This window comes from Mauremys reevesii, linkage group 2 (genome assembly GCF_016161935.1).
Source record: "Mauremys reevesii isolate NIE-2019 linkage group 2, ASM1616193v1, whole genome shotgun sequence".
NCBI lineage: Eukaryota > Metazoa > Chordata > Testudines > Geoemydidae > Mauremys > Mauremys reevesii.
Genome location: NC_052624.1, coordinates 42260727 through 42288393, shown reverse-complemented (window position 1 = coordinate 42288393; position 27667 = coordinate 42260727). Strand labels below are relative to the sequence as shown.

The window sequence follows — 27667 nt, the reverse complement described above, 5'->3', positions numbered from 1 at the left end:
ATATAAAATCATGACTGATGTGGAGAAAGTAAATAAGGAAAAGTTATTTACTTGTTCCCATAATACAAAAACTAAGGGCCACCAAATGAAATTAATGGGCAGCAGGTTTAAAACAAATAAAAGGAAGTTCTTCACACAGTGCACAGTCAACTCGTGGAACTCCTTGACTGAGGAGGTTGTGAAGGCTATGACCATAACAATATTTAAAAGAGAACTAGATAAATTCATAGAGGTTAAGTCCGTTAATGGCTATTAGTGAGGATGGGTAAGGAATGGTGTCCCTAGCGTCTGTTTGTCAGAGGGTGGAGATGGATGGCAGGAGAGAGATTATTTGATCATTACCTGTTAGGTTCACTCCCTCTGGGGCACCTGGCATTGGCCACTGTTGGTAGACAGGTTACTGGGATAGATGAACCTTTGGTCTGACCCAGTACGGCCATTCTTATGAGGGTCCAGTACCCAGAGCTGCTGAGGCTCTGGGGTCCCCTTCACCACACATGGTGGCTGGGAGCTGCAGGAGGCACCACTGGCCCGGGGATGAAGCGGAAAATGTCACAGAGGTCTCTAGAAGTCACAGATTCCATTACTTCTGTGAGAAAAATCTTAGCCTTAAGTATGAAGCCCTCCGATACCACAGTGATAAGAACCATTCAAAAGCCCATGACGAAATGAATAATTCTGTCTTCAGAGCAGGATTTGAATACTGTGCAGTGAATAAGGATGACCTCACACTGAACAGTAAGGATAAAACAAATTATTGAGTAGCTGCTCATTAAGTGAGAACCATTCATTGGATGCACTGAATGATGCTGTGGCCATATACAAAAATTTGATCACATAATTAAAGACTATCATAATGCATATGTGCAAACAGGCTAAATTAAGTTTGCACAGGCAACATTACTTCTTGCATTTCCTATCTTTAGAGTGCTTGACTTTCTAATCTTAATAAAGTTCTTTTAATGTGAGGGTTTTGTGCATAATTGTAAAATAAAAGTAGTACAATTTATAATGGCCTACCTGTAACTATTTCTGAATAGAAGAATTCAAACTGCTATAAAATGAGATTACAGAATTGCGATTTGAGAAGTATAAAGAAAATAATGAGTATACATAATTGTATTAGTAAAGAAAAAAATTGTCAGACACATAGATTAACATAATTTGTTGGGGAAGAGTCAATGTGGTTTTTGTAAAGGGAAATCATGCCTCACTAATCTACTAGAATTCTTTGAGGGGGTCAACAAGCATGTGGACAAGGGGGATCCAGTGGATATAGTGTACTTAGATTTTCAGAAAGCCTTTGACAAGGTCCCTTACCAAAGGCTCTTAAGCAAAGTAAGCTGTCATGGGATAAGAGGGAATGTCCTCTCATGGACAGATAACTGGTTAAAAGATAGGAAACAAAGGATAGGTATAAATCATCAGTTTTAGACTGGAGAGAGGTAAATAGTGGTGTCCTCCAGGGGTCTGTGCTGGGATCAGTCCTATTCAATACATTCATAAATGATCTGGAAAAAGGGGTAAACAGTGAGGTTGCAAAAACTGCAGATGATACAAAACTGCTCAAGATAGTTAAGTCCCAAGCAGACGGCAAAGAGCTACTTACTTCAAGTGCACACCCACAGACAGTAGCAAAAAAATCACACCTGTAAACTGGAGTTGAGAGCACAAAACATCTCACAAAATTGGGACCATGCTGCTTCCCTAAGAATAGCAGTACAGAAATAATACCCATTTCATTTCTCTTGCTTGTGCACTTATCCTTCCCAAAAAATAATTTTAAAAGTTCTGGATTGGAGAGAAGGACAAGAAAGAAGAGAAAAAGATTATACTGTTAAATTCAAAGGGACCCCTTCAAGTTGAAATCACATTATTAGGGATGAAATTTCACAGCAATTTCATACAACAACGAAACTTGCAATAACCAATATAACACAATTCAAGTTGACAGTTTCCCAGTAGGCTCCTATTAGTTCACACAACTGTAGCCATTATAACTTTCTGAAAAGCAGACGTGGTAAGCAGCTCCTATCAACTGCTGCAATTATAGGGAATGGAAACATTTTAACTGCCAACGCTCTTTTATACAAATTCAACTAATCCAACTTTTACGTGGAGTTCCATAGCTTTCTGTGTCAAAGCTATGTCCTGTGTTGAGCTTGGAGCAAATTGTTTCTTCAGACTAAAAATGTAAGAGGATTAAAAAAGATTTAGTAGGATTTCACAGAATTTATCATAATTAATTGAGAGTTCAATAGAGTATTTGCAAATATTTAATTAATGCATTCTTTGGAAATGACATTTATTTAAATTTAGATTTCGATCATATTCTAAAAGGTTGAAATCTGGATCCCACGACAATGCAGTTGTGCGATCAAATAATTGCTATGTTAATTTCCAAAAAGTGCTAACCAACTTTGACTTTCCAAATGTTGTTGTAAAGCATGCACAATGCATCTGACTAGATACAAATGTATCCAGTGCTTTCGGTGTGCATGGTGCTTCTCAGTTAGAAAGAAGCCAGCCCCTGACCTGAACAGTTTATGATCTGATGGCCAATTCTGCTCTCAGATACACTGTAAATCAGAAGCAATTCCACTGATGCCATTAAGTCAATCCAAATTCTTACAAGTATAATAATAGAAAGCAAAACTTAGCCCCACTGTCTAGATATGACACTAAGAATAGAATAGCAACAACAAGAGGATTACTGCAGGGGCAGGTGGGGGAAGAGAATGACAACAGTATTAGAGTAAAAGTTAATGTGATTATTTGAATTATGTCATAATGATTCCATGCTGCTGGTGGTTTTTTTAGATTGTAAATTATGGCCCAAATCATGCAAATATGCTTAACTTCACATATGAGTAGTTCCACTGAAGTTAATGACTATTCACATGCATAAATTTAAGCACACACATAAACCTTTGCAGGATTGGGGCCTAAAATAACAAAGTCCTGTGTATTTTGGTGCAAGCTTACAGGGGCAGAGGGGTTGAAGAGAGGGAGGCAAGGAAGAAGGAGTAAAAACAGGACACACAGAGATAGGAAACAAACAGGAAGAGAGGAAATGGAGACAGCAAAAGACAGTAAGGGTTTTTTGTTTTACACAGGAGTTGCATGAATCCCACAATGGGAGCTGCAGGGGTGGCACCTGCGGATGGGGCAGCACCTGCGGATGGGGCAGCATGCAGAGCCACCTGGCTGCAGCTCTGTGTAAGAGTCAGACGGGGGACACGGCCGCTGCTTCCGGGAGCCGCCTGAGGTAAGCGCTGCCCAGAGCCTGCACCTGAGCCCTTCCCTGCACCCCAAGCCCTGATCCCCCTCTCGCCCTCTGAACCCCCTGATCCCAGCCCGGAGCACCCTCCTGCACCCCAAACCTCTCATCCCCACCCCAACCCATAACCTGCACCCCATCTGGAGCCTGCACCCTAACCACCTGCCCTAGCCCTGATCCTCCTCCCACCCTCTGAACCCCTCAGTCCCAGTCGAGAGCACCCTCCTACACCCCAAACTCCTCATCCCCAGTCCCACACCAGAGCCCGCACCACCAGCTGGAGCCCTCACCCCCCACTTCTGTACCCTAGTCCCCCACCCCAGCCCAGAGCCCCCTCCCACACCCAGAACTCCTCATTTCTGGCCCTACCCTGGAGCCCTCACCCCCTCCCACACCCCAACCCTAATTCTGTGAGCATTCATGGCCTGCCATACAATTTCTATTCCCAGATGTGGCCCTTGGGCCAAAAAGTTTGCCCACCCCGGTGTAAGTGATAAGACAAACTTACTCAGTTTCACAGATGCTTAAGTACAATTGTGCTGATTTTTACTTTCTAATCAGATCCCCCAGAAGAATTGACAAATAAGGAAAAGATGGCAAGAGAACTAGAGAGTAGCAGAGTAAAAAAATTCTGAAATGCCTCAATTAGAAAGAATCAAAAAAGAACAACTCTTCCGAGTAAGCTCAAACCCTAACTATGAAAACAGTTTGAGCACTTATAATAAAAATAAAATCATTAAAAATCACCATTGACATTGCATAGCATAGTAAATCTCCACAATATTATAAAATTAAAGTATTTCTAAGAGCTAAAAAACATGCAAAATTAGTTCTGAACAGTCTGCTTCCTTATATTTGATTTTGAACTTTTGCTCTCAGCAACAGAAGGCCTATAAAATTTGTGGGAATCCTGACCTATTCACAGATGAATGCCACTATAAAAAAATGTTATTTACATATGAATTTCAAGCTGTTTTAGAAATAATTGAACTGTTGTAAGGTAATAATACACTGTTGTACCTATGTATGGGAGACTTAATTCACAATTAAAAATAACAAATTACTAATTTTTTTCCTTTAATTGTTCTACCCTGAGACAAGCCAATAAATCACTGCTTTAAATTATGGTTGATATCACCTGAGTTTTTTTTGTTAAATAACTGATTTAAATCAGGTTGAGACTTCATAAAACAAAGTTGAAAATCTGTGTTACTGCAACTTTAGATTAAAATTTATAAATGAACTAAATTATAGATGCTATTTACAAAAAAGAAATATCATGATTGGTAGGATATCTTCTTCGAATTTTACAAAAGTGCTATAGGCAAAAAAACAAAATATTGAAAAATTAAGGCCCTGACCCTGCAAACACTTAAATAGGTACGTAAATTTACTCTCATAAATAGTCCCATTGATTTCCACTATGCATGTGCCTAAGTGTATGCAGCATTAGCAGCTAAAATTGTATTTTTATTAGAAACTTTTTTCTCAGCTTAAACTCTCTCACTTCAAAATAAAATTACTTCAGTTTTAAAAACGAAAAACTACTCAGACTTTCAATACATTAACATTGTGAACTTTTTTATACACACAAGTCATCATTTTCAAAAACAGGAGCTTAAGAAGCCCACTCTTTAGATACCTATGGCTGGGATTTTCAAAAGCATCTCCTAGATTTAGGAGCACAAGTCTCAATGGCTTAAAATATGGAGGAATGTAACCTAGTCAAAGCATTTCAGCTGTCTTGACTTGTGGATTTTCAATATATTGGAGGGTGATGGTGTTCACAAATATAGCAGGGATATTTGTTTATCCATTTTGTGTCTGAGTTTTTATTGTTCTTCTAGCAAGGATGCTAATGAGGTCCTGGACATGTCTTTTGCAGCACAGATTAACATTTTAAGTGTGAAACTTCTTAGTAGCATTCTTTAATGTAAAATCAGAAGTTCTACTAACAATTAGATAACCAATTAAAGAAACAAGTACTAAATATCCACTTAGCCATCTAAAACTATAAAACAGGAAGTAAAGAATAAGCAACTTGTAAAAAGATAAATAATTTCCATTTTTAAATTTTTTTTTTTTAATTAAAAAACATTTTTATCCAAAATTCAATTATTTTGTCTATTTATTAAGGTAATTAGGAGATGTTAGACTGCATTTTAAACAATATTTTGCAGCATTCAGAGTGAATTCCTAGACCCTAAGACGCTATGTTCTGAGACAATCAAAATTTAAAGCACTTTCAGGCTTGGTAAATTCACATTCACCTTTCCCCAACTCCTCTTGTTGGCGGTTGGTGAGGTTGGTTGTTTTTTTTTGGAAGCACATGAAATTATTCGTGAGATTCAATGATCATTTAATTCACTCCCACTATTGTCTAATTACATTATCACACACCACTTTTCCAGGGGACCCTGCCTTATTACTGAATGAGTAGTTATTCAATATTTCTGTTTTATCCTTTTAATTAAATGTGTTGCACGTTAAATATTTAATGTGCATCATCCAAAACTTGTACCAAATACAAAATTATTAATTTCCTCTTCAACTTTTCTATGGTGCTCTCACCATAGGATGGGAGTATTTCACAGATATTAATAAATTTATCTTCACAACATGCTTGTGTGATTAGGTACTATTACTACCCTCCTTTACAGATGGGGAACTAAGTTACAGACAGATTAAGGTCCAAAATATCAGAATTGTGCATTAACTGTAACTGTGCAATTTGAGACACCTGAGGCCTGATTTTTCAGAGTACTTAATATTTTTATAAACACTATGTTGAAAAGATAGTTCTAATTAACTTCAGTTGTGAGCATTCAGCATTTCTGCAAATCTGGACCCAGGTGTTTATGGAGATATAACTATCTCATAGAACTAGAAGGGACCTGGAAAGGTCATTGAGTCCAGCCCCCTGTCTTCACTAGCAGGACCAAGTTCTGATTTTGCCCCAGATCTATAAGTGGCCCCCTCAAGGATTGAACTCACAATCCTGAGTTTAGCAGGCCAATGCCCAAACCACTAAACTATCCCTCCACCTAAAGGCCATTGAGTCCAGTCTCCTGCCTTCACAGCAGGACAGATTATTAATAAATAATAAATAATAATAATTATAATTAGCCCTGATCCCTAAATGGCCCCCTCAGGGATTGAACTCACAACCCTGGGTTTAACAGGCCAATGCTCAAACCACTGAGCTATCCCTCCCCCCATTCACTATGCATACTCAGAAAATTAGAGGCTAATTGTGAAAATTCTGGTGAAAATGATTTGCCTCAAATCACAAAGGAACTCTCTTGACAGAGGCAGGGATAGACTCCAGGTCTCCAGAATTCAATTTCAGCATAAAACAATTCTGTTACTTTCCACAATCCCTTGCCTCCTTCTATGCGCATTTCAACTCTCTTACAAATGAGGCTGGCATCCTACAGACATCATCATTTATTAGACAACCTTGATTCCTTCCCAGATCACTGTCCAACCTGAGCATTGTATGAAATGGCATCCTGTGATTAAAAAAAAGTGCATGGTTGCAGGGATGGATTAACCCATCACTGGGACGTAGGCAAACACATACTTCCGGGTCCCTACCTTCTAATATAAACAACATATGGCCATACAATACACTCATCGCGACTGGGCTGGCCATGTTGTGGATCTGCCAGGAACAGCTGCTCAGGGTGCTGCTCACCATAACAAAGGTAGGGCAAACCCGAGTGGTGCTGTAATCCCGTGCACCACGTTGCAATGCCATTCACTCAAGTGAATGAAGTTTTTTCAGTGTGCATGCAAATCAGCATCACTGTTTAAAAAACAATCACAACCCATTTTGGCCCCGACCCCACAAATTTGGGTACTAGGCACGTACCTACTTTGCCTATGCATCAATCTGGTTCTGCATGACTGAGTAATTAAAGACTATCTAATAATGCATATGTACAAAGGGTCTGTATTTAAGGTTGCATGGGTAATGTTTATTGTGGCATTTCCTAACTTTTGAATGCTTGACTTTGCAATCTTAATGTTCTTTTAATGTAGTTTTTTTGGGGGAAAACTAAAAAGAAATTCTGTACAGTGGAAGCATAATGACCCCCACCTTGGGTCATCAGCAGAATCTGGACCTATAGATTCATCGCAAAGACCATATCTTAAGATAACAGAATAACTGGTAGCAGTAGAAGGCTGTTATCCTGTATGTAAACCAACCACTACAATGGGCTGAAACATACACTTTGCCAGTGGGTTTCACAGCAGAGGAATACAGAAACATAGAACTCCTGGGTTCTGTAGGGGAGTGTGCTGTGGTGGCTATTAGTCATTCTGTCTCTGTGCCCCCATCCTGTTCTCCTCCCCTTTCCCATCCATCCCTGGGTTCCTGCCCCCTCCTCCTCTGTTCCTATCCAACCCCCCACCCCATGGCACTGTTCTTGCCCCCCACCCTCTCTGCTCACTTCCCAGCTCCAGCCCACTTCCATCCTTGATCCTATCCAGCCCCATAACCTCTTCATGCTCCCCAACCCCCCAGTTTGCTCATATCCAAACACTCCACCCTGCAGCACCTACTTCCCCAGCCACCTTCTGGCTCCTGCAACACCCCACACTAATATCACTACACCCCCAACCCCCGGAATTCAAATCAGGTCACCTCCCGCTCCTCGCTGCCTGGGGAGCCAGGAGTGCTGGCCACACAAGAGATACTGCCTCTGACAGCACAGAGAAGCAACTGCAGGGAAAGAACTATCCAGTCCTTGCAGCTTTGGGCTGAAGCATGCTCAGATGAAATATTTGGAGAATTTAGCTACCAAAATCCAATAAGTCACTTCTGAGCATTTTTAAAATGAGATTTTTTGTGAGGCTCATTACTTGGCCAAATTTAAGCAAAATTTCATGTGGACAGCAAAAGGCACATGCCTGGCACCAATGTGACCTCCTCGCAAAGTCTGCTCTGAGGCATGGAGACACCAGAGCTTCTCAATGAAACTGCTGTAAGAATGTTTTAAACATGGGCAAAACAACATATTTTCCCCTAAACTCATTTTTGGAAACAACTAACCCAATTAGACAAACTTTCAAATAAAAATTCAGTCTGATACAGACACCCAGCACAGAAAATTTCAGCCAAAATGGTTAGAGTTAGGCACAGTTATAAGTAACTGAAAACAAGGTCTTAAAATGGAAAGTATTGGATGACAATCTTATAGGCAATGCTACCAGCTCCGTTTAAAATAGAAAAAAACATTGACTAAGAAAATTATTTTTAGTGTTAAACTAAGGGTTCATTATAAATAATGAGAAAAACATATAGAATATGAAATTACTTAACAATAGTTTTTTAATTATTCATTTTTAGCCATGTATATACAGAACATAATGTATTGGGAAAATATCCAGGACTTGCTATTATTTTTGTAAACACATATGATTTTTAACTTACCCCTCCAAGTTCCTTAAGATCCTTCTCTAATTTTTCAGAGATCACATTAGACGGAATATCAAGATAAAACACCTTCCCAGTAAGTGGCTTATATTTAGATTTCTCTGTCTTTGTGGTATCTTTTTTCAAAGTTTTCAGAGAAGGTTTATTTTTTTCTGTTTTTCCTTGCGTTCCACCTGCTGTCAAAAGAGTAAATAATTTGAATAGGATTATATTGTATGTACTTGTGTGTTTACAAGACCAAATTCAAGTAGGGAGAGTAGGGGAAGGATAAGCCGAGGTTCTGCATGAGCAGGATATATTTTTGATGAACTGTGACCCTAAAGCATACAAGAAAGAAAAGTATCTTAAAAATAATAGAGAACCTAGCTTTAACACAATACAATATTCAAGTTTTGTTCATTATTCAGAAGACATTTTGATGCCTATCCAAAATAATTTAAGAACAGTGACACTAATATTAAAGGGGAACAAAGGCCCCAATCCTGCAAAGACTTATGCATATCCTTAACTTTAAGCATGCAGCTGGATTACTCACAGTTTAAAGTTAAGCATGTGCATAAGTACTTGCAAGTGTGGGGCCTAATTAATTCAAATTATTCTCTTAGGGCATGATCCAAAACCCACTGAAGGCAGTAGAAAGATTTCCAGTGAATTCAGTGGATATTGTTATTAAGTCCTTACAGTTCTGTTAAAATCCTCTTTTACAGTTGATTTTCTTTTTTACCATTAGCAGTATAATGTCCTCTTTTCTTTCCACCCCATTTGCCAAATATTACATTGTGTTTGTAATGATACACCACTAGAAAATTTACTGGTATCATCAAGGACAATGTTCTGGGAACTGAAAGTACCTCTCTTTACTATTCCCTTAAAGTAGCAATACTATGTTTGGGTATGCTATCTGCAAAACATATTTAAAGGCAAACAAAATATCAAAAAAGAAGATTAGTTTCTGTTCTGTCACTTGACTTCAGATTTGTTAAACAGGTAAAAGAACTCAATCCAACTCCCATTTAAATCTCTGAGAACTGGATAGGGAACTAAATGAGGGCAGAATTTGGATCTAAACAACTAATAGCCAATCAATAATTCCACTTTTCTAAACCGCAAAAGAACTTTAGGGTAATATCTCACTGAAGAAAAAATTTAGAGAAGTCATATTGCAATCACTCATGGAAGAACTATTTCCACGGGACTTCAGATTAAAATTTTGCAAACATACTATATTAAAAAAGCTAAGTATGTTTTTTTAAATTAATAATGTCTTTTCTTCTGCTCTGTCAGTCATTTGTATTTAGATTGTAAAAACACCGTGACATGGGTTTTCCTTTCTTATATGTACGTACACTGCCTAACACAATGGGATTCCATACTGGGTGGAGGCCTCTAGGAGTTGCCATAATATGATTAAATAAAGTTACAATAGTATTATGGTAGCACCTACAGGAAACACTCATGTGCGGTATCCCAAATAATGGTGGGCGCAAACATTTACATAAGTTTTACTTTATGCACATGATTAGTCACATAAGGTTTTATCACAGTATTAGTTTTATGAACAAATTTTTTAGACAACAAAAATAGCTCTTCCCCTTGAAGGGCGTGCAATTTAAAATATGCCTAAAACAAACCACAATACGGTTCCAGCCTTTCAACTAGATAGGTGCGTGTGGACCTCTCTGGAGCCCAGTAGATCCACCCAGACAAACATAATTGTAAGATCAAGCCCTTAAACATGCAAATTAATAGCTTACTCAAGAGATTAGAGACAGTGAATTTAATCCTGTGATTAGAATTTTCTTCATATGAATAGTGTCATGGATGTCAATAGATTAACTTGAGTTATGAGTACAGATTGCAAAAAAGATCAAACCATAAAACTCCACCTTTCCAGCATATTATATAATTTAAAATAAAAAAGTTTCTCAAAAAGTGGGGGATTAACTTTATCTTGCAACCACACAAAGGCCATGATCCTGTAAAATGATCTACACAAATTGTCTCCCATTACCGAAGGTAGACCTATGCACCCATGAGCCCCACTGACTGCAAAAGACCTCATCCTGGATGAATCAACTTGCAAGAGTGGGACCTTAAAGGGAAAATGAAAGGTAACTCAAATAATTTATATATCAATTATCTTATCTAGGTTACTTTAATACCAGAAATTAACAAGACAAATACATTTTTAATACCAAAAGCCTCATTCCTGCAAGCTGCTCTGTGAGGATGGATCTGCTGCCAGGTCTAATGATGTCAATGGAGGGAAAGGGGTCTCTGCCTGCATGGAGCAATTTATAGGGCCTAGGCCTAATTTACTCTTCCATATATATAATTACTTATTTTCAGCACTTCAGACAGCTTGTACAATGAACAGGCTAACCAGTTTCACTTATTTCTAGTCAGTTTCACTTTTTGTTCTCAGCTATCAGCATAAAGCAGTATTGAGCTTCCAACGTCAGAGAGAAAGGTTTTAAAAACCTAACCCAGGGGTATGCAACCTATGGCACGGGGGCCGAAGGCGGCACGCGAGCTGATTTTCAGTGGCACTCACACTGCCCAGGTCCTGGCCACTGGACTGGGGAGCTCTGCATTTTAATTTAGTTTTAAATGAAGCTTCTTAAACATTTTATAAGCCTTATTTACTTTACATACAACAATAGTTTAGTTATATATTATAGACTTATAGAAAGAGATCGTCTAAAAATATTAAAATGTATTACTGGCATGCGAAACTTTAAATTAGAGTGAATAAATGAAGACTTGGCACACCACTTCCGAAAGGTTGCTGACACCTGACCTAACCATTTCAGTTTTCTTTTGAATTTTCAATTACTGGAAGATGGTGGTGTTTACAAATACAGCAGAGATATTCCTTTATCCATTTTGTGTTTGAGTTTTTGTTAGTCCCATTGAAGCAGTGTTATTATCTGAACAAATAAAATTAAACATGTTTACGCATTTATAGGAAATGGTACATCAGGCTTCAGTCTTAGAACTAGTGCCATGCTCCTAGATCCTTGAGCCCACCAGGAGACAAAATGCTGGATTGAGGCCCCATCATAGCTGGTAATTAAGTGTAGCTCCCTTGTTATTTGAAAGATTTGAGAAAAGCAGCTCCCAGTTAGCAATTTACCTAAATTAACTTGTTAAAAAAATCCATTTCAGCAACTGAATGAGATTTACAATCACTTTGAACTGCTTTCCATAATAGCTTACAGTCACATGGGGAAAGACCATCACCTACGTGTAACTTGTCCTTTGTTGCTAATCTTCATAGCACTTGGTTTCATTTTCCTGGTGAGTCACATTTTTCTGCCCGCCTTCCTTCGAGGGTTATGACCTGCAGAAGAAATAGTTTAAGAGAGAGATTAAAGGCCCAGGAGAGGGACAGAGGCAGCCTATGCACTCTCCACCCCGAGTTACTGCTCCCTGGCGCCCATCCCCAACACACTGCTACTTCCAAGTCCCAGTCACCCCAACCCCAGCCACCGCGCCTCTGTTCCCCGTCCCCGCTCCCAACGGTCACCCCCCGCCCCAGTCATCGCTCCCTCGTCCCCGCTCCCAACGCTCAACCCCCGCCCCAGTCATCGCTCCTCTGCCCCGCTCCCAACGGTCACCCCCGCCTCAGCCACCGCTCCCGCTGCCCCTCTCCCCCAGCTGCTGCTGGTCGCTCACCGTGGGCTCTAAGGCCGAGCCCCGGCCACCGTGACCGAGGCGCTCTCACCCTGCCAGTAGCTCTCTCGGTGCTTTCCCGCCTCACGACTCCGATCTCAACAGGGGCCTACTACCCTGGCCTCCTTCCTTCCCTGCGCGGCCCGCCGGCGGGCGGGGCTGACTAGCACCGCCCCCTGAGGAGGCGGCACGGCCGGCGCCGCCCTGCAGAGGGGAATGCCGGCGCCGGGGCTGCCCTTCCCCCCAGTGCTGGGAGCAGAGTGACTGGGGAGCGGGCTCCTGACTCCCAACAGCCCGGTACGGGGCAGCGTGCGGGCGGCTGATGGCCTCGGGGGACGAGCTCTGCGGGTGGGAACGCTGCTGTAGGGGGCACAGGTCCCTAAGTGGGGAAGCGACATTGTCTATCAGTGGCCGCAATCCTGAGGGGATGGTGCACGGGGAATGAGCGGGGGCAGTTGTCACTAGTGGGGGAGAGTGTGGGGGTTGTAGTCACTAGTGGGGAGGGAGTGGGGATTGTAGTCACTAGTGGGGGAGGGTGTGGGGGGAAGGGAGTGGGAGTTGTAGTCACTAGTGGGAAGGGAGTGGGGGAAGCTGTGGGGGCTGTAATCACTAATGGGGAGGGAGTGGGGGTTATAGTCACTAGTGGGGGAGGGTGTGGGGGAAGAAGGAGTGGGGGCTGTAGTCACTAGTGGGGGCTGTCGTCACTAGTGGAGGATGGTGTGGGGGGAAGAAAGGGGGCATAGTCCCTAGTGGGGGGAAGGAGAGGGGGCTATAGTCACTAGTGGGGAATGCTGTTGGGGGAAGGAGTGTGGGTTGTAGTCACCAGTGTGGGGACATGGAGTCTGTGTGGGTAGAGTGGGAGTGGTGTGTGTGTGTAGTAGAGGCTGATGTTCCTAAAGGGAACTGTGTCTTGTGGGGTGAGGTGAAGGAGCTTTTCTATGGGGAGAGCAAATTCTCTTCAGCCTGGGGTGTGAGCAGAAATCTGTAGGAGGACATGATCTTGAGGAGGGGCTGATTATATCCCTTCAGTTTCAAGGACTGGAGTTTCTGAGGCCTTATCTTTACTGGGGGTAGGGAGAGTGTGTTCTTAACTAGAGTTAGCTAATTCAAGGGAAAATCCTAGTGAACTTGAGTTAGCTCACCCAAGTTATGAGCACACCTTTTTCCCGGTGAAAGCCTATGGGGGCATGAATGATACCAGCCTTTTGGGGGTGATACATGGACTCTCTGGAGTATATGAGGTTGTGAGAAGATCTGTTTAGACATAAAGACTCTGAACCATTAGAGGTTGGGTTTGTTTATACTAGAAAGTTTTGCTGCTTTAACTATATTGATATAAAATGCATATACTTTTCAGGAAGCAAGGTAAGTAATATTGATATAATTGTGCCCAGACTAGGGCTTATACTGTTTAACTACATCGGACAAGGCAAAAAAAATACCTGTATGAGACTGTAAGAACCTACAGTGTTGGGACCTGGGACCATAGGAATTCTGTGCTGCTGCATGGCTAGTGGAGACTTAGGCTGGGCTCCTACAGGAGGACTCTCTGAGGCTGGGTTTGACAGGAAGCACTTCCCAGCAGTACTCGAGTGGTGGCCCTTTGGAGCCCACTGATTGGCTGATACCAGTACTTAACCCAGGAAGCTAAGAGGGGAGGGCATCTGAGCAACAATGTGGACTGACTGCCTCCTTCCCTCTACCCACTCTAGACTCTGCTTGCACTAGACCCTTGACTCCAGCTTCTGACCCTGGTCTGTCCTTGGCTTTGCTCTTCGATTGCTGTTTGTAACCTGGCATCTGACCCTCATCTCCTGGTAACTTTCCCCTGCCTGCATCCTGACTCTTAATTTGTCCTCTGGCCTGTCTTGGACTCTGACATCCTGCTACTTGACTTGGCCCGACTCCTGCTCCGACCACTAGATCTGACCATTGTTGTCCAGTCGTGAAACAATCATAGTTTTAGGGATTTAACTTTTCTCGTTTAGGTCAGGCCTAAGTAGAAAGATTGCTGAGATACCGTCAGTGAAAATGCTATAAAAGAGGTTATATAAAATTTGATGACACAAGGGTTCCCATCTATTCCTGATGTATATGATTTTATGGCATCCCACGCTCCATTTTTATAATCTTGTTATGCTCAAACCTTTTCCTGTCCTTCACCATCGTGCATGCATGCTGGCTTGTCATGGGTTTTGTTTTGTTTTGTTTTAAGAGTTGCTTATGATTAGTAGACTCCTTGCATTAACACAACCTTCAAAGAAAACAATATTATAATTATTTTTGAATAAGGAAAACAAAGAACAGGATCAACTTTGCAGATGCAAGAAAATAATTGCCAACAATGGTAAATCTACTGCTGTTTTGCAGTTATAGCTTTCTATGCAATTATATTTCATGAAGTGATAAGAATTCTGTTGAAACTTGAAATATATCATGTAATTAATGAATTGGACCAGAGGTTTGTTATAGTGCTCCATCAGTTCAAATGTATTTTTTCCTAACGAATCCTGCTTTATTGCAACACGGTTGAGAATTTTTTAAAAAAATCAGAAACTGGGTGTTTATAAGGTAACCCCCTGCTTGCTCAAAATGGCACTATGTCCCCCTCTACTGGTGGCTAGGCACCCGAGAGAATGATGAGTCTGCTACAGTCTTGGCTAATAGATACTCCTGAGGGCATTCTGCACCAAAAAATTAAAAATTCTGAGTACAATAGTTTAAAATTTTGCAAGTTTTATTTGTCAATAAATAAATGCAGAGGCTCCAGCATGGCAGTGCATGAAGGTGGGAGATCACCTTGCAGTCTCCCCATCCCAGGGACACGAACTCAGTGATGAGGCTGCACCCAACCCTGATGCAGCACAAGGCCTGGGCCTGCCCCAGAAATGCCCTGTGGCCCTGCCCCTCTGCGCCAGGTGCACCAGGTGTAGGGCAGGCAGGCAGGCTAGCTCAATCAGGCAGGAGCCAAGTGTGGAGGAGCTCAGTGTTGGGGGATCCAGGTGTGGGGTCAGAGGATTCTGTGTGGGACAATCTGGGTGCAGGCAGCTCAGTGGGTGGTGTAGGTCTTGGGAGATCTGGATGCAGGGGAAACAAATAAATATGTGAGGAACATGAATTCTGCAGTGGTGCAGAATTCCCCCAGGAGTAAACAGAAATGTCTTTTAGCTCATGAAGTAGAAGCTCATGCGTTTAGCTCCAGAGGGTCTCAGGTATAGTAACCCTTCTGCCAGGTACCAATGGCAGCAACAAGGACAACCTTCAATAAAACTATGGCGGGAGGGGGTCGACTCTGGTCTGGGGGTGCAGGCTCTGGGGTCTGGCTGGGGGTGAGGGGTTTGGTGTGCAGGAGGGGGCTCTGGGTTTGGAGGGAGCTCATGGCTGGGGTAGGGGTGTGAGAGGGGATCAGAGCTCTGGGCTGGGGGTGCAGGCTCTGGGGTGGGGCCAGGGATGAGGGGTTTAGGGTACAGGAAGGGGCTCCAGGTTTGGGTGGGGTCAGGGCTGGGGCACGCGGCTGGGACACGGGCTTACCTCAGGTGGCTCCTGGGCAGCGGGGGTGCAAAGACAGGCTTCCTACCTGTTCTGGTACCACGGCCTGTGCTGCGTCCTGGAAGCGGCCAGCAGCAGGTTTGGATCCTTGGTGGAGGCATGTGGCTCTCGCCCTCAGGCACCACCTCTGGCCAATAGGAGTGTGGAGCTGATGCTTGGGGTGGGGGCAGTGCACGGAGCCCTGTGCGCCCCCTCTCCTCCCTGCCTAGGAGCTGGACCTGCTGCTGGCTGCTTCTGGGGTACAGCGCGGTGTCAGAACAGGTAGGGACTAGCCTGCCTTAGCTGGGCAGCACTGCTGATGGGACTTTTAATGGCCCGGCTGGCGGTGCTGGCCAGAGCCGCTGCGATCCAGTGCCTTACGTTCTGTGTCCCAGTACTGGGTCGCAACCCGCAGTTTGAAAATCACTGCTCTAGAAGAGTTTTAAAGAGATTTGTCTGCATCATGTAGCCAGTTAAGTTTAGCTTTTATAATGGGGAGATTAAAGTCATTAGGTAGTAAAGACAAATAATAAAACACAGCATTTATCTAGAACCCTTTAAAATTTACAAGCACTTTCAACATCAGTAAAATAGCTGCATTAGTTATATGTACATTTAGTAAGACATGCCTTGACTTTTAGATCATACTTGTCCCACATACTATTCTTTGGACTTGTGGCTTTCCTGGCTCATGAGGACAGCCTGCTTGCTTCTCCTGGCCTTTGTTCAAGAAGTGAAAACTTGATGTCAACAATCTCATTAACTATTGGTCAATACTGCATGTTCTATATCTGGGTAAGATTATAGAGAAGTTTTTTATGAGAGAAGCCTGAGTACCCAGATGCCTCAGTTCTTTTTGAGTCTTTTCAGTCTGGGTACAGACCTGTATAAGGGGTAAAAACAACCCTAATTGCATTGGTAGATGATCTCTTCCTGGTGATGGATAAAATGTCCATGCTGGTGTTGTTAGATCTGTTAGCCATTGGTAGTGCTGACCATGAGGTATTATTGACTTGCTCTTGGATTGCAGTAGGGATGGATGTGCTGCTCTTGAATGGTTGCACCCTTTCCTTACAGATCACACCCAGAGAATGGTGTGGGGCAAATGCTCTTCCTCCATAAAGACAATGTTGTAAAATTCTGCAGGGAAACATTACTCCTGGGTGAATTCTGCGCCACTGTGTGTGCGCAGAATTAATGTCCCCTGTAGATTTCTTTGCTTCCCCACAGAAAAATGATTTTCTGTCAGGGAAGCAAAGGGAAGATGCAAGAGCAGTCATGCAGCCCTCCCTAGCTGCTCAGGTACATCGTTTCAGGCACCCGGAGCAGCCAGCGGAGTGGTAAATCACCACAGGGCTGGGCACACCCCAGCCAGTGGCTCCTACCCTGAGCCGGGATCAGCTGCTAATCCCAGCTGGGGTGGAGGCAGGAGAGGATAGGACTTCCTCTTTCCCTGCAAAGAGTGACTGGGGCTGTGTCAGACCCACCCTCAGAAACCTCCCCCAGCTGTAGGAAGCTCAGCATCCTCCACGCTTCCTGCTCCCATTGCTCCTCAGCTCCCCCATCTGCCCAGCCCCCGTGCATCTGGGCTTCCCATACCCAGACACCCCCACCAAGCCTCAGCCCGTACACTCAGAGCCCCCGTAGCCCTCCATAGCCTAACCTCACCCCATTGAACCTCATCCTCTGCATCTGGAGCCCTCTGCACCCAGACCGCCTGCCTCCAGACCCCCACCTCTGCACCCAGACCACCCCTCACTGAGCTGCTTGCACTCAACCCCCCCACTCTGATGAGCAACACACCCCTGCACCACCCTGAGCCCTCACACCACTGACCCCCAATTAGCTGCACGCAGATCCCCACCAAGCCCCACTCCCCCAGCACTCAGACCCCTTCACTGAGCCCCAACCACTTTCACCTGGAAGCCCCTGCAGAGTCCTATTGCACCTGGAACCCCCACCATCCAACGAGCCTCTGTGCATCCAGATCCCCCCACACCTAGACCCCCTACTGAGCTGCCTGCACCCAGATTGTCCCCACAGAATCTTCTGACCCCACACCTGGATCCCCCCACACTGAGCCCCTCCACACTTGGATCTTGCCTGTCCCACACCTGGTGTGCCTAGCACAGAAGGGTAGGGCCTCAGGGTGTTTCTGGGGCAGGCCCAGGCCTTGTGCTGTGTCAGGGTCAGGTGCAGCCTCACCTCTGAGTTCGAGTCCCCAGGATGGGTGGTGGGGAGGCTGCAGGGTGATCTCTCACCTTTGTGCACTGTCATGCTGGAACCTCTGCATTTATTTATTTGACAAGTAAAACTTGAAGCATTTTGAAATATTGTGCGCAGCATTTTTAATTTTTTGGCTCAGAATTTGTAATTGTTTTGCCGCATAATGCCTTCAGGAGTAGAATGTATATCTTCTCCTGTTCAGCATGAGTGTGGTGTTGCTAGGCTGGTTAGCGAAGAGATATGGCCTGCAGTGCTTTCAGAGTGCTGACAACATCCAGCAATTTCACTTGAACTAGCAAATGCTGCTGAGCACCTAGCTGGGGAAGATGTGGACATGGATTAGAGCCTCTTTATTTTTAATGTTTAAAAGGTATTAAAAATCTACAGTTAACTAAGCATCTGAGTTTTTGTTTTAATATTTATTTAAGTAAACTTAGATCTAATATTTTTTCAGAACAAGCTGTAGAACAAATACATTTTCTAACTTTTACGATAATGACTTGACAATATTGGTATGCAGACAGAAGACTAATATTTACACTTTTTTCTAATGATTTTTCCATAAGTTTTGAAAACAATCTCATTTCTATTTCTTAATAGGTCGCTTTTCTGTGAGAGGGAAATTATGGGTTCTGAAGAGAATAACAATGAATTGTATAAAATAACCACTTCTCAGCAAGCAATTGCCTCTTGTTGTGGAGCTTTTGTTACATCACTCTTGGGTAAGACAAAATATTGATCAAAGTTAGCATAAAGTAAATCATAATTCTCTCTTTTGTTTAGACAATTTTAAAAGATTTTTAAACATTTATTTTACATACGTTTATTCTGCTGTGCTATAGCACAAGAAACTCTTTGATGTGTTCTCTATCAGCATTACTATTTAAGTATTTTGAACCCACAAATACTTTGGTCAGTTGGAGTCTTTCCAGTCTCTCAACAAAATGTAGTCACTTCCAAAAATGGGAACAATTGTTATTAACTTTTATCATTGTTTCCCCTCCCTTACCCTGTAATGTCACAGAATAATTTACTTTTCTATCTATAATCAAAATGAGGCTAAACAAGTTTTGATTCAGTAATTCCTACTTCTGAAACATGGATGACAGATAAAGGTCTCTGTTGTAAGTGGTCTGTTTACTGTGCTAGTCTTCAATCCTGAAAGCAGTATGCATGTGAGTAATTTTACACACAAGTCATCCCACTCAAGTTCAGTGTGGCTATTCACCTGCACAAATGTTTGCAGGATCGGGAATTCAGCTATAATGAACTTGAAAAGTAAATGTATTGAAGAATTTCTTTTTTGAGAAAAATAAATAATTATAAATTTTTAGAGGCACCGTGATTTAGTGGACTGACCACAAGGCTGGAAAAAGATGACAGGAACTTTTAAACTGCTATCCCAATTCTGAGTTGCTTCATGGACTTGAGCATGTTCCAGCTGCATAATGAGGATAATACCTGTCTTTTAGGAGACTTGTGGAGGTTGATTAATTACTATAAAGTGCTTCAAAGCTGAAAAATATTATAAAATATAAAAGTGGTTTTGTTGGTAATAGTTTTGTGTTTGTGAATTCTCAGTTGAGTTGGCTGGAGGGAGAATCAGAGGGGGAAACACAGGAAACTTTCCACCTATTATGTGGTTTGTGTGCACTTTTGTGTGGGTATGTCTTCACTAGCAACATTAAAGTGCTGCCGCTTTAATTAAACATTAAAGCTCTCCCAGCGCTATAAAAAAACCCACCTCCATGAGGGGAGTAGCTACCAGCGTGTTTTTTCATTCCCCTGTCCGAGAAAGTTGCAGCGCTGTAAAGTGCCTGTGTAGACAAGCCCTGTGTGTTTTTATTACAAGTTTCAATGGCATCCAGTAGTGAGGAGTACTTAGACCCAGGGCTGCAAACAGTTAAGCACAGGTGAAACTTTTTGTAAAGTTATGCATTTATTTAAAAATGTACAGGATCAGAGAAGTACTTTCTGACTCTTGAAGATACTGAAGGTATTTGGAGCACTCTTGTTAATCCTTTGCTACTGGGTCCACCCCTGACAATTGATTAATTGTTTCTTCAGTGTCCATTTTCAAATACATGTAGCTTCTTTAGAGTAAATTGCAAGATTTGGGATTATTTTTCTTATTTTGAGATAATTTTTATTTTTTGCTGGCTACTGCTTCACTTCCTATTTGGAGGCTTAGATTTGATTGGCTTATGGGGGAGATGCCATGATTCTGAAGCTTAGTAAAGGAGTATGTATGTGTGTGCTCTGATAACCTGGGCATTCCCGTTATAAGAACTGCTCAAGAGAGACTATTAGGACTGCCCTTGATTGACAGTGTTGTTCTAAAACTGGATTTGCCAGCAGGAGTTGGCTTCTCTCATTTTGCAGCAGAGATTGAATGCTGACTTCAGCTATAACTAAGGCTCTCTGTATTCAGTGGGACCTGATTCTGCTGCAGCAATGCCTAAAGTTCTTCAGCAACCACTGCTGAATTACATGGCAGTATCAATTTATTCTATTCCCTCTCCTCCATAGCAATACATGCAGCTGCATCTGATAGTTTAAAATATTAATTGGTATATAATATGTTGATTGATTATTTTAAAGGATGAGTTTTTCACTATGCTTTCCCTGCATCCCTGTACTCTGCACAGTCCTTGGCTCCTGTGATCTTCTGCAAGCAACCCAGATCGGAACTTCCTTCCATTTTTGTGCAAGGGAAGGGACCAGTTTATAGCCTCCTTTAGCAGCTCATTTCCCTGGACCTTATTAGCTGCACTATTCTCCACGCTGCCCAGCTCATTAGTTTATGCTTCTGGTTCCCCCTGCTCCCTGGCTGTAAACTAGATTCCAATTCTATGTGACTACATGGAGCAGTGCTGATCACATTCACTGGTGCAACCCCCTTATGTGGACATTCTTTAATCTATTTAAAAGTGCCTAGTATTGATTTATCTTAATTTTGTGGGCTATTTGAAAATAGCTAAGGAAAACATATGAGCATCCATCACTTTATTTTTGTGCAGAGATCACATGTGACATACTATAGTTTTTTTTTAATAGAGCCTGAAATGAGACCTCATTTGGAGTATTGTGTGCAGTTTTGGTCTCCCATGTTTAAGAAGGATGAATTCAAACTGGAACGGGTACAAAGAAGGGCCACTAGAATGATCCGAGGAATGGAAGGCCTGTCGTATGAAAGGAGACTTGAGGAGCTCGGTTTGTTTTCCTTAACCAAAAGAAGGATAAGAGGAGATATGATTGCACTCTTTAAATATATCAGAGGGATAAATACCAGGGAAGGAGAGGAATTATTTCAGCTCAGTGCTAATGTGGACACGAGGACAAACGGATATAAATTGTCAGTCAGGAAATTCAGGCTTGAAATTAGACGAAGGTTTCTAACCATCAGGGGAGTGCAATACTGGAACAGCCTACCGAGGGAAACAGTGGGGGCGAAGGACCTCCACGACTTTAAGATTAAGCTAGATAAGTTTATGGAGGAGATGGTATGATAGGATAACGGGCTTAGTCAATAGGTCAATTAAGTGCCACACTGGTAAATAGTACAATGGGTCAATGATATGATATAACCTTTTCCAGAGGGTATGGCTGGAGAGTCTTGCCCGCATGCTCGGGGTTCAGCTGACCGCCATATTTGGGGTCGGGAAGGAATTTTCCTCCAGGGAAGATTGGCAGTGGCCCTGGAGGTTTTTCGCCTTCCTCCGAAGCATGGGGCAGGGGTCGCTTGCTAAAGGAGTGGGTGGATCGGCTTATGTGGCCTGCATCTAGCAGGAGGTCAGACTAGATGATCATAATGGTCCCTTCTGATCTTGAATTCTATGATTCTATGAAATAATTAGCAGATGTTGTAGTTTGCAGGTATAAACTTCCATGCTATATGGTTGCTAAATGAATTGCTTCAACTTTAATATTGTTTTTTACTCATTGACATGCTGGGGAAAATATTTTAGTTGAGCTGCAGAGGATTTTTTTATTAATTGGGTTTGTGCCCCTTTTTGCTATATGATGATGTTTGAAGAAGGCCAAAATAAGATAATGTATGATCTGCCTTGGATTTGCCAGAGGACCTTTTAGGAGCCATGTGTATTATGAACTCTCACACCTTAGTTGAAGGGATGGATGTGTCTGGATTTTTAATAAAACCATTCTCCTCCCCCTCGCCCCCAACCTTCCATGTACGTTAGGAATTGTAATTATATTAGGTGTTACATTTCTTGTTTAGCAAATAGTCTCACTAAAGATACCTTACCTGTTAGTTGTTCTGCTTTCAGACCTTGTCTACACTGAGGAACTGTTAACCAATGGGGATTTTTTGTGTGTGTGTACATTTCTCAACATAGATATGATCTGGGTCTCCTCAGATGTCATATTGCACTACTCCTCCAGTCACCGTAGCTTTCAGCAGTATATAAACTTGAATTTCTAAAGTGCAAAGAAAGCTGATTTTTTTAAAAAGGGCCAGTCCCCCACATACCTGCATCTAAATGCATTGTAAAGAAGCAAAGGAGAGCACAAGTCCACTTTTTTTTACTTTGCAGATTGCCATTAAAATCAATTAATGAAATAGACAAGTATACACTAGCACACTGTAGGTACTGTGTTGCTCTGATAATATGTACAATTGCTTAATTTGCACGTACTGTTTCCACCGTGGTATGCCATTTAAACGACTTTGCTGTGCTGTTTTGTACAAATTCAGCAGTACAGCTTAATGGCACACGCCTCTTTGATTGGGTTTTGAATAATCGCCATGCTCTTCTAAACATTTTGTATCAGTCTGTCTGATGGGAAATAAGAAGGCAAAGGGATAGCTGGTCACCTACAAGCCGCATAGGATATTAGCTATTCTTAGGCCAGCAAAACATCTGTTAAACAGCTTCTCTGTTTTCTCTAGCTGATGCCTTGTGTGACATTCTGTACCTTGGGGAAGCACCCTGTAAACCCCATGTTCTTCATTTATATATATTTGTGATCCTGCCTATAAAGCATGCCATGTAAGGTATCGGCGAAAGGTTATGATCTGCTGAAACCCACTGTTCCATCTAAATATGTATATCATTAATGCATATGAAATTATGAGAATGTGCTGTATGGTTGTCACTAATATATGCTGTGGGTTTGGGAAGTGACCAGATACTAGCTCTCCAGAGATAATTACAAGGGCGTAGGTAACCAACGCTGGGTGGGTGCTGAACAGACATTATCACCCATTGTCCAGCAGAGGAGTTACAATTCAATGACTCACTTATAGGAGACACACCAGGGTATTGCTTTATCTTGGAACTCAGCAATGCCCACCAGACATGCCTGGACTTGTGTTCTCCACGCACATGGACTAAGGGTATAAAACAGAACATGGGGGCCCACTGCTTGGCCTTTCTCCTTCCCTCACCTACGCTGCAAGCAACCAGGACACTCAAAAGACTGAAGACTCCAACAGAGGACTGACCCAGGTTTCAAGGGTGTGCTATGTACTGCAATATTCAGTGGTGTGAGAAAAACTGCTTCATCTAAATGTTGCCCAGTCTAATAGGGTTGAGAGTTTATACTGCGTGCTTTTATTTTATTTTGGTAACTAACTCTGACTTTTCATTTATAATCACTTAAAATCTATCTTTTGTAGTCAATACATTTGTTTAACTGTTTATTTTTACCAATGAGTTTGCCTGAAGTGTTTGGTAAAGGTGTTTGCTGAGGTTTACAAAGGCTAGTGTATATCCACTTTCCATCAATGAAGTGGTGAACCAATTAATAAATATGCACTGCTTGTCTTGAGCAGTGCAAGATGGTATATTCCTGAGGTACAAGGCTGGGAGCTGGGGGGATTTGGCTGGTGCCTTTCTCTGTGTGATTCATGAGTGGCTCTGGGAGCATTCATGCAATCTAGCTGGGTGTGGGGCTCCACATGTGGTTGTGCTGAGTGATAACACCACCTGGAGGGGCTTGCTGCTTGTCACTAGCAAAGCATTGTGAGAGACAGCCTAGGCGGTCCCACAGTCCCAGGCTGCACTCCGGGGAATCCCGTCACACTTTGCAAAATGATAATTTTCTTTTCTGAGAAATAATTAGTGTAGTAGTTGTGGAAACTAATGACATGGCATCAGAATCAACGTATTGCTCCTCTTCCAAGGCTTGCAGTGCATTCCTAAGGAGGAAATAATACATCTAAAATGTATTCATCAAAAAGTCATGTGATTCTTTTTTGGTTTGTTTTAGTGACACCTCTTGATGTTGTCAAAATTCGACTGCAAGCCCAAAGCAATTCATTCGCTAATGGTAAATATACAGGTTTTTAAATAATTAAGGTAATCTGATATCTTTATAAATACTTTCCATCTTAATAATTTCCCCCAAATCTATTTTAAGTGTACTTCTACTCCGAAAAATGATGATGTAAGGTTCTGTGTTTGTCTCAATGGCTTTAGTTCGAATTTGCCTATTTAAGAAAAAGATTCCCCCCCTCCCCCGCCAACTTTCAGCCCTGCAGAATCAACTAGGACCAGGAAGTCCAACTGTGTTCTTTCTGACTTGCACCTCATCTCTAGTAGTAGTGTTTTTGAGGTCCAAATTCTGCCCTCAGGTACAACTCTGCACTCCAGTATTGTTATTTGAGTTGTATAGATGTAACTGAACGCAAAACTTGATCTTGCAGTTTGAACTAGGGTTAACAACCCTCCTGGTTTTGCCAAGAGTCTCCCAGAGTCAGGCTCTATCTCCCGGACATTACTGAAGCCAAACCGGGAGATTTTAGGCTGCTAAAAGTACAGTGGCGCAGCAGGGATAATGCAGGCTCCTTGCCCTGGCCCCATGCCACTTCCAGAAGTGGCTGGCACGTCAATGCGGGCCCTGGGGCAGCAGGAGGGTCTCTGCACACTGTCCCTGCCCCGAGCGCCGACTCTCCAGCTCCCATTGGCTGGGAACAGTGGTCAATGGGAGCTTCAGGGCAGTGCCTGGAGGTAGGGGCAGTGCGCGGAGCCTCCTGCCCCCATCTCCAGGGGTCGCAGGAATGTGCCAGCTGCTTCCAGTAGCAGTGCCAGGCCAGGGCAGCAGGAAGCCTGCCTTAGACCTGCTACACTGCTGACCAGGAGCCACCTGAGTCTGCACCACTCACCCTCTCCCGCACCCCAACCCCTAGCTCTCAACCCCCTCCTGCACTCAAACTCCCCCCCAGAGCCTGCACCCCTCTTGTACCCCAACCCCTTGTCCCAGCCCGGGTAGCCCTCTCCTGCACTGAAACTCCCTCCCAGAGCCAGCAGCCCTCACCTCTCCTGCACCCCAATTCACTGCCCAGCCCTGAGCCCCCTCCAGTGCCCAAACTCCCTCCCAGAGCTTGCACCCCCTCCTGCATCCCAGCCCCCTGCCCCAGCCCGGTGAAAGTGAGTGAGGGTGGGGGAGAGTAAGTGATGGAGTGAGCAGGGCGGGGCCTTGGCGTAGGGTGGAGCAAGGGTGTTTGGGTTTGTGTGATTAGACAGTTGGCAACCTTAGTTTGAATTTACTTGACAATTATGTTGATGCTGAGCCAGAGAAGATTCTAGTTCGCTCTTCTATAGCTGTGTTGACTCTATGATGTCAATAAGAGTAAAAAAGGGTAGCAAAATCTTATTTTAGTCCATTAAGTAAGTAGGTATAACTCAGTACGCCCAGGAAGATTTCTTAAGTAAGGAGGTGCCATTTTTACATAGCCACTCTTCTGACCGCACCAGTATTTCAACTATGAAGAGCACAGGAGCATTGCAAAACTATATACAGTTGGTTAAGGAGAAATAGACATCAATATAATTAAGTTAAATATTCCTACAAGAGATTTATTATTATAAAACCATGATTACTGGAATCCTAATTCAACAGTAAAGCCCATATCCGGAGCTTGAGGAAAATTTTGAAAAGGAGCAATAATTCTTATTTGGCCACTTGTGTAAACAGAAAGCTAAAATGCTATGTTGTCTTACACTTCTGTCAAAGATGTGCCAATTTATTCTTGCTATTTATATATAATTAACAAAGGAGAGAGAGAGAGGTCAAGAGAAAAGAAATGAGAAGGTGATTGAGATACCTAAGTCCCTGCTCTGCCACAGACTTCCTGTGTCACCTTGGGCAAAGTCATTTAACCTCCCTGTGCCTCCATTTGCCCATTGGTAAAATGGGGATAATAGTACCTACCTCACAGGGTAGATGTATAAATGAAATCTGATTTAATTATATCCAACTCCTTTCCTGTTTTCTTGCTCCTTCAACAGCCACTAATGTAGTGCTAGCTCCATTAATGCTTAACTCCAGCTTTTGGAGTCTGGGTAAGCAATTTCATTTAATCTGGCAGGGATATTTTTGGTAGTTGTGTTTGCTGCTCCCCTGCCTTTCCCTTTTTAATGCCAGCCTTTATTGGCTTTCCAAATTTATTCTGTCCCAGTTTGTCAGAGCAGCATATTTGTTACCCATATGATTGATGTAGAAATGCTATTGAATGGTAAAGATATTGCAGGAGTTAACTGTTTCCTTATATGTAACATTTTATTAGGAAAATGTTTTGTATACTCCAATGGCCTTATGGATCATGTATATGTCTGTGAGGATGGGAAAAGCAAAGCCTGGTATAAGAAACCTGGCCATTTCAGAGGGATGTTGGTAAGGAAGTTATATTTGTAATACTAAGTATATTGGGAATGTGTTAAAAATAAACAGTGATATACTACTAGTTAAACCTCTTAAGGAGTTCATGTGCTGTTCAATGTTGTTTGAGAGGGATTTCATATTGCAAAACAATATCACTAGGAGTGTACATACTTTGACAGTGCAGATTTATAGAAGATTTATCAACATGTTTAAATATAGCAAGTATCTCATAAGATTTTGCTTTTCTTTCTGACACACTGCCTACTGTAAAACAGTAAGGTTCCGATCCATGCAGATCAGATTGCAGGGTTAGTTTCAAGTATCAGAGGGGTAGCCATGTTAGTCTGGATCTGTAAAAGCAGCAAAGAGTCTTGTGGCACCTTATAGACTAACAGACATTTTGGAGCATGAGCTTTCCTGGGTGAATACCCACTTCATCAGATGCATGGGACGGTTGGTTTTTGCACCTTTGTTAATCAGCCTGCAGGACCCAAGCTAAAACCTTAAATGTAGACACAAAACAGTACTTGTAGGTCCCATATTTTTCCTTTTTTTAAAAATTGGAACGTCAACTCTAGGAAGAATGGATGAATGCTGAGCTTATTATTTGTGTGTGTCCAGTTTTGTGCTGATTGCCAAGCATAATGGCTCCTGCAGGGCCTTGCCTTATCCAGTCAATGCACATCTGAACAAGATCTGCTGTGTAGCTAATGGTATTCTGCGCATATATGCATATGCAGAATAACATTCCTTCACTTTAAATTACGGTAAAAAGTGCTAACAATCATAGCAAATTAAGTGTCTGAACAAAAACTAGAACCAGGTCAGTTGGTTCCACTCACAATTCCTAAGCCACTATACTGAGTTCTATTTTATTTTAGTTACTT

The 27667-nt window shown here is 42.5% G+C and overlaps 2 protein-coding genes across 10 annotated transcripts in view; one reads left to right on the top strand and one right to left on the bottom strand.

Annotated features, from left to right (window-relative positions):
* The window catches only part of DBF4 (DBF4 zinc finger), a 40096-nt gene extending 27547 nt beyond the window's left edge, over nt 1–12549 (bottom strand). Inside the window, exons 1-3 of one of the 6 annotated variants that reach the window (XM_039523527.1) lie at nt 12451–12549; nt 11971–12066; nt 8721–8899 (exon numbers count right to left, since the gene is read on the bottom strand). In XM_039523527.1, coding sequence (XP_039379461.1) covers nt 8721–8899; nt 11971–12016 — 225 coding nt within the window. In that variant the 5' untranslated portion in view covers nt 12017–12066; nt 12451–12549. Of the gene's footprint in view, nt 1–8720; nt 8900–11970; nt 12067–12401 lie in introns of all 6 variants that reach the window. The other 5 variants (XM_039523530.1, XM_039523525.1, XM_039523528.1 and 2 more) reach the window with 5 other exon arrangements.
* An 11-nt stretch (nt 12550–12560) lies between these two features.
* The window catches only part of SLC25A40 (solute carrier family 25 member 40), a 90745-nt gene continuing 75638 nt past the window's right edge, over nt 12561–27667 (top strand). The window contains exons 1-5 of one of the 4 annotated variants that reach the window (XM_039523532.1): nt 12561–12695; nt 14111–14215; nt 18753–18874; nt 24387–24446; nt 26686–26792. In XM_039523532.1, coding sequence (XP_039379466.1) covers nt 18778–18874; nt 24387–24446; nt 26686–26792 — 264 coding nt within the window. In that variant the 5' untranslated portion in view covers nt 12561–12695; nt 14111–14215; nt 18753–18777. The other 3 variants (XM_039523533.1, XM_039523531.1, XM_039523534.1) reach the window with 3 other exon arrangements.